This window comes from Sander vitreus, chromosome 21 (assembly GCF_031162955.1).
Source record: "Sander vitreus isolate 19-12246 chromosome 21, sanVit1, whole genome shotgun sequence".
NCBI lineage: Eukaryota > Metazoa > Chordata > Actinopteri > Perciformes > Percidae > Sander > Sander vitreus.
The window spans coordinates 553,941-563,940 of NC_135875.1; the positions used below are offsets into that span (position 1 = coordinate 553,941).

General features: G+C 47.6%; 1 protein-coding gene across 1 annotated transcript in view; it reads left to right on the top strand.

The window, feature by feature from the left end:
* Positions 1 to 10,000, top strand: part of stambpl1 (STAM binding protein-like 1) — an 18,992-nt gene that overhangs the window by 4,173 nt on the left and 4,819 nt on the right. Inside the window, exons 3-9 of the mRNA XM_078279253.1 lie at positions 652 to 869; positions 1,558 to 1,633; positions 2,005 to 2,100; positions 3,748 to 3,972; positions 6,320 to 6,470; positions 6,974 to 7,098; positions 7,173 to 7,310. Coding sequence (XP_078135379.1) covers positions 652 to 869; positions 1,558 to 1,633; positions 2,005 to 2,100; positions 3,748 to 3,972; positions 6,320 to 6,470; positions 6,974 to 7,098; positions 7,173 to 7,310 — 1,029 coding nt within the window. The remainder of the gene's footprint in view (positions 1 to 651; positions 870 to 1,557; positions 1,634 to 2,004; positions 2,101 to 3,747; positions 3,973 to 6,319; positions 6,471 to 6,973; positions 7,099 to 7,172; positions 7,311 to 10,000) is intronic.

A 10,000-nucleotide genomic window follows, 5' to 3' on the forward strand; every position in this document is an offset into this window, starting at 1 on the left:
TGTGTGTGTGTGTGTGTGTGTTTCTCTGTCTCTGTGTGTGTGTGTGTGTGTGTGTGTGTGTGTGTGTGTGTGTGTGTGTGTGTGTGTGTGTGTGTGTGTGTGTGTGTGTGTGTGTGTGTGTCTCTGTGGCGTGTGTGTGTGTGTGTGTTTCTCTGTCTCTGTGTGTGTGTGTGTGTGTCTCTGTGGCGTCTGTGTGTGTCTCTGTGTGTGTGTGTCTGTGTGTGTGTGTGTGTGTGTGTGTCTCTGTGGCGTCTGTGTGTTTCTCTGCCTGTGTGTGTGTGTGTGTGTTTCTCTGTCTCTGTGTGTGTGTGTTTCTCTGTCTCTGTGTGTGTGTCTCTGTGGCGTGTGTGTGTGTGTGTGTGTTTCTCTGTCTCTGTGTGTGTGTGTGTGTGTGTGTGTGTGTCTCCGTGGCGTGTGTGTGTGTGTGTGTGTGTGTGTGTGTGTGTGTGTCTCTGTGGCGTCTGTGTGTTTCTCTGCCTGTGTGTGTGTGTGTGTGTGTCTCTGTGGCGTGTGTGTGTGTGTGTGTGTTTCTCTGTCTCTGTGTGTGTGTGTGTGTGTGTGTGTCTCTGTGTGTGTGTGTGTGTGTGTGTGTGTGTGTGTGTCTCCGTGGCGTGTGTGTGTGTGTGTGTGTGTGTTTCTCTGTGTGTGTAGAAGAAGCTGGCAGCTGACCCTGACTACACCGATGTGTCTCTGCCGGCGGCGGAGCGAGTGCGAGCGCTGGGGAAGATGGGGTGCAGCGTGGAGATCAGCGAGGACGTGGCGCTGAGGCGCTACCTCCGCTCCGGCGTGGAGATGGAGCGCATGGCGGCCGTTTACCACGAGGAGGGGAGTCTGGAGAACGCCTACGTCCTCTACACCAAGTTCATCACGTGAGACAATACGCTAAACACTCGGGACTGTTGCTGCCATGTCCAGCTCCTGTCTGTGTGTGTGTGTGTGTGTGTCTCTCTGTGTGTGTGTGTGTGTGTGTGTGTGAGTGTGTGAGTGTGTGTGTGTGTGTGTGAGTGTGTGTGTGTGTGTGTGTGTGTGTGTGTGTGTGTGTGTGTGTGTGTGTGTGTGTGTGTGTCTCTCTCTCTCTGTGTGTGTGTGTTTGTGTGTGTGTGTCTCTGTATATATTTGTGTGTGTGTGTGTGTGTGTCTCTGTATATATGTGTGTGTGTGTGTGTCTCTCTCTCTCTGTGTGTGTGTGTGTGTGTCTCCGTATATATTTGTGTGTGTGTGTGTGTATATGTGTGTGTGTGTGTGTGTGTCTCTGTATGTGTGTGTGTGTGTGTGTGTGTGTGTGTGTCTCTGTATATATGTGTGTGTGTGTGTGTGTGTGTGTGTGTGTGTGTGTGTGTGTGTGTGTGTGTGTGTGTGTGTGTGTGTGTGTGTGTGTGTGTGTGTGTGTGTGTGGAGATGTCCCGCTACACAGAACTGTTTGGATATTTTGAGGGAAGATTTGTGAAAGAAGTTTTAATATTTTGAGAGAGAGAGTGAAGTTGCTCATGTTGCTGTGTTGCTGTGTCCAGTCTGTTTGTAGAGAAGTTGCTCATGTTGCTGTGTTGCTGTGTCCAGTCTGTTTGTAGAGAAGTTGCCGGCTCACAGAGACTACCAGCAGTGCAGCGTCTCCGAGAAGCAGCTCATCATGAAGGTAACGGCAGCGTTATTATCAGCGCCTCCCTAATAATTATTAATATTAATATTAGATTCAACTGTATGGTCAGTGTGCAGAGTACGAGTACAAAGACAACGAAATGCAGTTTGAGTCCAACCAGAAGTGCAAAAAAAGCAGAAAAGTCCAACGTGACGTTGTGATAAACAAGTATAGACAGGACCAGAAATATAGTGGTGTTATAAGAGCAGAATAAATATGGCTATGTGATATGAATAATGTATAAACAACGTGTGTGTGTGTATGTATATATATATATATATATATATATATATACAGTATAACCTCTGCAGCGACTCTTCAGCGGTAGTTGTAGTATTAATGTGTATTCTGTGTCTTTGCCTCTATAGAAACTTCAGGAAGTGGCGTTTCCTCGAAAAGACGAGTTGAAGAAACGTCTTCAGGAGAAATACAGCCGGGAGCACAGCGAGTACCTCCGAGCCCAGGTACTGATCTCCAGGCTGGATTAACGTGTGATCATGGTCTGGATGAATGGATGAGTAGTTCTGTCTCTAAAATGTGGATCAGTGTTTACCCAAAAAGCCCAAAATAACGTCCTCTTTAGAGAATGAACTAGAACATATTCATATTTAACAAGCTGACATCACACAAGATTACCTGTTTCATCAGAAAGAAATGACTCAAACTGATTATTCAGGGTTTCTGTGGGGTCTTCAAAAGTCTTAAATTCGCAAAAGTATTGTGTTCTAGGTCTTAAATTTCCCCTACGTCCATGCAACGCTACCTCTAGCCGCTTTACAGTAGCAGCAGCCAAGCTGGCGCACGCCATCGTGACGCCAAAATGACGTAGATCTCGTCGGCGTTTCCGGATTTAAAGTGCGCGAGCCGAGGTCGTGCACTACTCTTTTTTTTTTTTTTTCTTTTTTTTTTTAAGCGCGGACGAGCTCGAGGGGAAAACGGGGAAGAGCGGACAAGCTCGAGGGAAAACGGGGACGAGCGGACGAGCTCGAGGGGAAGAGCGGACGAGCTCGAGGGGAAACGGGGAAGAGCGGACGAGCTCGAGGGGAAGAGCGGACGAGCTCGAGGGAAAAGCGGGACGAGCGCGAGCTCGAGGGGAAGAGCGGACGAGCTCGAGGGGAAACGGGGACGAGCGGCCAAGCTCGAGGGGAAGAGCGGACGAGCTCGAGGGGAAAACGGGGACGAGCGGACGAGCTCGAGGGGAAGAGCGGACGAGCTCGAGGGGAAACTGGGAAGAGCGGACGAGCTCGAGGGAAGCGCAGACGAGCCTCGAGGGGGAAACGGGGAAGAGCGGACGAGCTCGAGGGGAAGAGCGGACGAGCTCGAGGGGAAGAGCGGACGAGCTCGAGGGGAAGCGCGGACGAGCTCGAGGGGAAACGGGGAAGAGCGGACGAGCTCGAGGGGAAGAGCGGACGAGCTCGAGGGGAAGCGCGGACGAGCTCGAGGGGAAAACGGGAAGCGCGGACGAGCTCGAGGGGAAGCGCGGACGAGCTCAAGGGGAAATGGGAAGCGCGGACTAGCTCAAGGGGAAACGCGGACGAGCTCAAGGGGAAACGGGGAAGCGCGGCCGAGCTCGAGGGGAAACGGGGAAGCGCGGCCGAGCTCGAGGGGAAAAGGGGAAGCGCGGACGAGCTCGAGGGAAAACGGGGAAGCGCGGCCGAGCTCGAGGGGAAAACGGGAAGCGCGGACGAGCTCGAGGGGAAACGGGGAAGAGCGGACGAGCTCGAGGGGAAACGGGGAAGAGCGGACGAGCTCGAGGGGAAGAGCGGACGAGCTCGAGGTGAAGCGCGGACGAGCTCGAGGGGAAGAGCGGACGAGCTCGAGGGGAAACGGGAAGCGCGGACGAGCTCGAGGGGAAATGGGAAGCGCGGACGAGCTCGAGGGGAAACTGGAAGCGTTTGCCGTTCTTTACCTTTTTCTTCTTCCTCTAGTCCGTAGAAAGAGCAACGTCGGTTTAAAGGTCTTTAAAAAGGTCTTAAAAAGACTGAAACCCTGTTAATAGATTATCAGAATAGTTGGAGATTATTTTAATAGTTGATGATTAATTAATTCATCTTTGCAGCTGTAACACAAACACGCAGCAGATCTGGTCATGTGACTTCCTGTTTCCTCAGAGCGAGGCGGCAGCCAAAGTGGCAGCGGTTGAGGGGTGTGGGCTGCAGCGGCTCTCTCTATTGGGCGAGGAGGACAGGAGGCGGGGCCTGCTGCTGGAGGAGGAGCGTCAGCGTGTCGCCGCTCTGCGACGTCTGCAGATCCAATCGCAGCAGTTTCAATACTTCGAGGACCAGCTGAGACGCCAGGAACTGGCCAATCGGAGAGCAGGGGAGGCGGAGCCAAAGGTGACATTAGGCACCACTGTTACATTGAAAAATATACGTAGGTATGGCCCAAGGGAGTAAGCCAGCCTCCACAAAGCATAGCTCCTAGGGCGCTATGATGCTAACAAGCCATCACCTCCCGTTAGCATCCCATTGACTGCCGCGCTCCACTCTATTCCTATTGGTGACGTCAAGCGACTTCAGCGCACCCGCAAAGCATCCTGGGAAGGGATTTTGACATTTGAAAAAATGCTACGCGACAAAAAAGCAAGGGGTAAGCCAACTTCCACAAAGCATAGCTCCTATGGCGCCATGTTGATGCTACCAAGCCATCACCCCCCGTTAGCATCCCGTTAGCATCCCATTGACTGCCATTCATTCTGACGTCACTTTGACAGAGAATACCTTTACATCTGAAGCGTTTAAAGACTCTATTTGTCCGTTGTTTATTTCTAAAGAAACACGACAATGTATAAAAGGCTCCATTACCTTGTAGCTCACGTTATGGCTCCGTAGCAGACGTTTTTATAACAATAGGCTAACGATTGGGTCATAACCACGAGACTTCCTGTCTCATAGTAGAGGAGTTACCGTATAGTACAGGAGAAGCTCTCAGGCAGTTTGGACTTCCATCAGCTGTTTAAGTGTAATGACTAATGTTAACTATCATTTTAGTGATCAATAATGAGCCTGTGTCTATGTTATCTCCTTACATATACCTACGCTCTCCGTCTCTGCTAGATTGGGAATGATTGAGATTTCTCTTGGCACAGCTACCAGAAGACTTCCAACTTTCAGACAGGTTGCTCACGTCACATCTACGTCTTCAAGCTCAGTTGGAGGCTGCTCAGTAACGCTCAGCCATCACCGGGAAAGAGACGTCACTGGTCTCCGTCCAGAGACGTCACTGGTCTCCGTCCAGAGACGTCACTGGTCTCCGTCCAGAGACACGGGATCTGTTGTTTTTGGATTTAAAAGCATTTATTTCTCGATAAAAGTAACAAAATATATGAGATAAAATGCCAAACATATCCGATACAGAAATACGATGTCCTGAAACGCTTTCCGCCATCTTGAATCATTTTCTTCGACTCGAGCCACTGACATACGTCACGCTGCCTCACTCCGATTGGCTGTCGCTTCGTCGCATCGTCGCATCGCTCAGCAGTCCTTCCAGAAACATGGGGAGTTTTTTTGCGATTGTTGCAGCTAAACTCCTTGATTATGCGTCACGTTCTCTTAAAAAATACGATGGAATATTCAGGATATTTAGGCTATTTAATGCGATGAAATTGCGGGAACTTTTTAAAACTGCTGTTTCATCGCGGCTTCATCGCGGGGTTTGCAGCTTTTAGATGACGTTCACGTCGCGTAATTACATCACTTCATAACATTCCCATGGCAACAGGGGAAATGGCTGCTCTTGTGTGAAGTAAACACAACATTTTTCATCTTTGTATACTGTATACTACTATCTCTGTATAGATGATATGATGTATAACAGCTGTATACTACTATCCCTGTATGGATGATATGATGTATAACAGCTGTATACTACTATCTCTGTATAGATGATATGATGTATAACAGCTGTATACTACTATCTCTGTATAGATGATATGATGTATAACAGCTGTATACTACTATCTCTGTATGGATGATATGATGTATAACAGCTGTATACTACTATCTCTGTATGGATGATATGATGTATAACAGCTGTATACTACTATCTCTGTATGGATGATATGATGTATAACAGCTGTATACTACTATCTCTGTATAGATGATGTATAACAGCTGTATACTACTATCTCTGTATAGATGATGTATAACAGCTGTATACTACTATCTCTGTATAGATGATATGATGTATAACAGCTGTATACTACTATCTCTGTATAGATGATGTATAACAGCTGTATACTACTATCCCTGTATGGATGTGATATTATTTCTATCTTTGTTGTCGGTCTGGCTCAGGTTAAACTCTTTGTGAAACATGAACTCTCCAGAACTTTCTGTTATTCTCCAGTTTAACAGTCAGTTATAACGGAAAAATAACATGAATAATCTACTTTAACGTAGATTATCTTCAGGGCTTTATTACGTGGTATCTGATCGCTGCATTAACTCCAGTACTTCCTGATACTGATACCAGCGTTTTAGGCAGTATCGGAGCTGATACTGATACTGGTTAACGTTTATCCTAACACTGAGCTAAGATTACACTAGCTTCATGTATCAGGTGAAGTATTATTTTTATTAAAGTACTTATAATATCTCAGTGAGGTGTGTGTGTGTGTGTGTGTGTGTGTGTGTGTGTGTGTGTTATTGAAGTGACAGCTCCAACATGTTTCTCCTTCAGGTGGACATCAAAGTGCCTGAGGTGACGGATGGCTCCTGTGTGTCTAAGCAGCCAATCAGAGACAGGGTACGACCCCAGGGGGCGGATCCTAACAGGAACAGACAGCCAGCCCCCGTCAGCCAACCGGCCGCTACGCTGGCTGGAGTTCACAGTGAGAACACGCACACACACACACACACACACACACACACACACACACACACACACACACACACACACGCAGAAACACACACACACACACACACACACACACACACACATAACTTTTTTTGATCAGCCAACACGGCTAGTAGATTTATAAAGTTACTGTGTGTGTGTGTGTGTGTGTGTGTGTTTCTGCGGTGTGTGTGTGTGTGTGTGTGTGTGTTTCTGCGGTGTGTGTGTGTGTGTGTGTGTGTTTCTGCGGTGTGTGTGTGTGTGTGTGTGTGTGTGTGTGTGTGTGTGTTTGCGTGTGTGTGTGTGTGTGTGTGGTGTGTGTGTGTGTGTGTGTGTGTGTGTGTGTGTGTGTGTGTGTGTGTGTGTGTTTCTGCGGTGTGTGTGTGTGTGTGTGTGTGTGTGTGTGTGTGTGTGTGTGTGTGTGTGTGTGTGTGTGTGTGTGTGTGTGTGTTTCTGCGGTGTGTGTGTGTGTGTGTGTGTGTGTGTGTGTGTGTCCAGCTCCGAGGGTGGAGGGTTTGAGGCGCGTGGTGATTCCCAGAGACCTGACCTACCGGTTCCTGCTGCTGGCCGACTCCAACACCGCCAGAGGAATAGAGACGTGTGGCGTCCTCTGTGGACGACTGGTGAGACTGTCCACAGGCCAACAAAGCAACCAATCACAGCCGAGCTGCTGTCTAACGCTGTCTCTCGCCCGCAGGCGCACGACCAGCTCATGCTGACTCACGTGGTGATCCCCAAACAGTCGGCCGGGCCGGACTTCTGCGACATGGAGAACGTGGAGGAACTGTTCAGCTTCCAGGACCAACAGAACCTGCTGACGCTCGGCTGGATACACGTACAGCTACACGCCAAACACACGCCAAAATCACGCTAAACACACGCCAAAATCACGCTAAACACACGCCAAACACACGCCAAACACACGCCAAACACACGCCAAACACGCGCTAAACACTCACTAAACACACGCCAAACACACGCCAAACACACGCCAAACACACGCTAAACACACGCTAAATACTCACTAAACACACGCCAGACACACGCCAGACACACGCCAAACACACGCAAACACCGCTAAACACACGCCAAACACACGCCAAACACACGCAGACACACGCCAAACACACGCCAAACACGCCAAACACACGCCAAACACACGCCAAACACACGCCAGACACACGCCAAACACACGCCAGACACACGCCAGACACACGCCAAACACACGCCAAACACACGCCAAACACACACTAAACACACACCAAACACACGGCAGACACACGCCAAACACACGCCAAACACACGCTGAATAATCACTAAACACACGCCAGACACACGCCAAACACACGCCAAACACACGCCAAACACACGCCAGACACACGCCAGACACACGCTGAATAATCACTAAACACACGCTAAACACATGCTAAACACATGAAAATACACGCTAAACACACACATAAACTCGCTAAAACGCAGACTAAATACACAGTTAACGCACTAAATTACTCGCTATTAAAACACGTGGTAAAATACGTGGTAAAACACGTGGTAAAACACGTGGTAAAACACAGGCTTAAGCACTTGCCAAACCACGCTAAAACAGGCTAAATTAGGGTGACCAGATTTCCCGGAACTAAAACCGGGACACTTGGCGCGTGACCGTAGTGCTCGTGGACGCACACGCTTAACGTGAACATGTGCCGGCCCAGGTCAGACACAGACAGACAGATGCCAGCAGCACACGCAGGCCTCCTGCTCACAACATAATGGGCTATCTCCGTTAATAGTCATGAATGTTCTTGGTATGTGGCCTACATATCTAAGACATTATATTAAAAGACATTGAGTGAGTTTTGCGTGGGACCAACTTTATTTTTCAGAGCATTCTTTTGGATAATACACCCACTGAACTTGTGAAAAGGTATTTTTCGTTGCATGGCGCTAAACTAAATATTTGGAACTGCTGCCACAGGCTTGAACTACAGTTATGGTAACACTTGACGGTAAAGGTACATGAATTATGAATCCATGCATGAATTAATTCATGATTTGTGCATTACTTCCTTCCTTTATATCTTATGAATCATCAGGAATAGACATGAGCTCAGAGCCTCTCATTCACGACCTCATGCATGAACAACACATCAGCTAAAGCGTCAGGTAACGTGGGGACATCATTTTGCACAAGTTGTGTTCAAATCACAATTTTTGCGCAGTGATGACCACATTTTTTTGCAGAAAAATAAATAATCATGATCGTGCTTAATAAACCATAATGGTGCCCACGTAGCTAATACTTTAGTTGTGTTGTTCATGTATGAGGTCACGATGACAGACTATGAACACGTCAATTCCTGATGATTCCTGGGATATTATGCAGTAACACATACGTCATTAATTACATAATGCATAATAATACATAGGCCTACATCCATTAATTCATGCATGAATTCATGATAATTCATGCACCCTTACGTAAAGTGTTACCAGTGTTATTCTAACCAACAACACACACACACACACACACACACACACACACATGTAATCTCATTTGATAGAGCTGATAGCTTCCCTATTGGAAACATTCATTCCTTATACAGTATTTTAAAGTCTTTAAGGTGAGAATGGTCATACGCTTCCTGTCGCCAGTCCATCAGTCATGTGTTGTTCATCAGCCAAAAGATCTGCTCAAAGGGAGCATGTGAGCCCGGTAGACACATGGCGAACTGACCAACCTACATTTTTTAACAGTATCTCCCTGCTTTTGAAATGCGTGAACATTTCCACCCAGCGCTCGTCGTGCACAGATTATGCAGACGCAGACCGCTACGACTGACTGACACACACATTGTTAAAATCATACGCTGGACGCTTTATTAGTCTTTCTACATGGGTTTAGTTACTGATCGGGCTAAAATAAGACCTCGTCAGCTATGTAATCACTGACAACCGGGACAGTTTCATAGTGGTTGGTGTAAACGGGGACATTTTAGCGTCCCGAAAGGCTTTTGTCTGGACTCGGGACGCGCAACTCAGAATCGGGACTATCCCGGTCAAACCGGCACGTCTGGTCACCCTAACATATACTTGCTAAAACACACATTAAAACACAGGCTGAAATACAGACTAAACACAGGCTAAACACAGGCTATAAACAGGCTAAACACAGGCTAAACAGGCTAAACACAGGCTATAAACAGGCTAAACACAGGCTATAAACAGGCTATAAACAGGCTAAAATACAGACTAAACGCAGGCTAAACACAGGCTGAAATACAGACTAAACACAGGCTAAACAGGCTAAACACAGGCTATAAACAGGCTAAACAGGCTAAACACAGGTTATAAACAGGCTAAAATACAGACTAAACACAGGCTAAAAGCAGGCTAAAATACAGACTAAACGCAGGCTAAAACACAGGCTAAACAGACTAAACACAGGCTATAAACAGGCTAAAATACAGACTAAACACAGGCTAAACACAGGCTAAAAACAGGCTAAACACAGGCTAAACAGGCTAA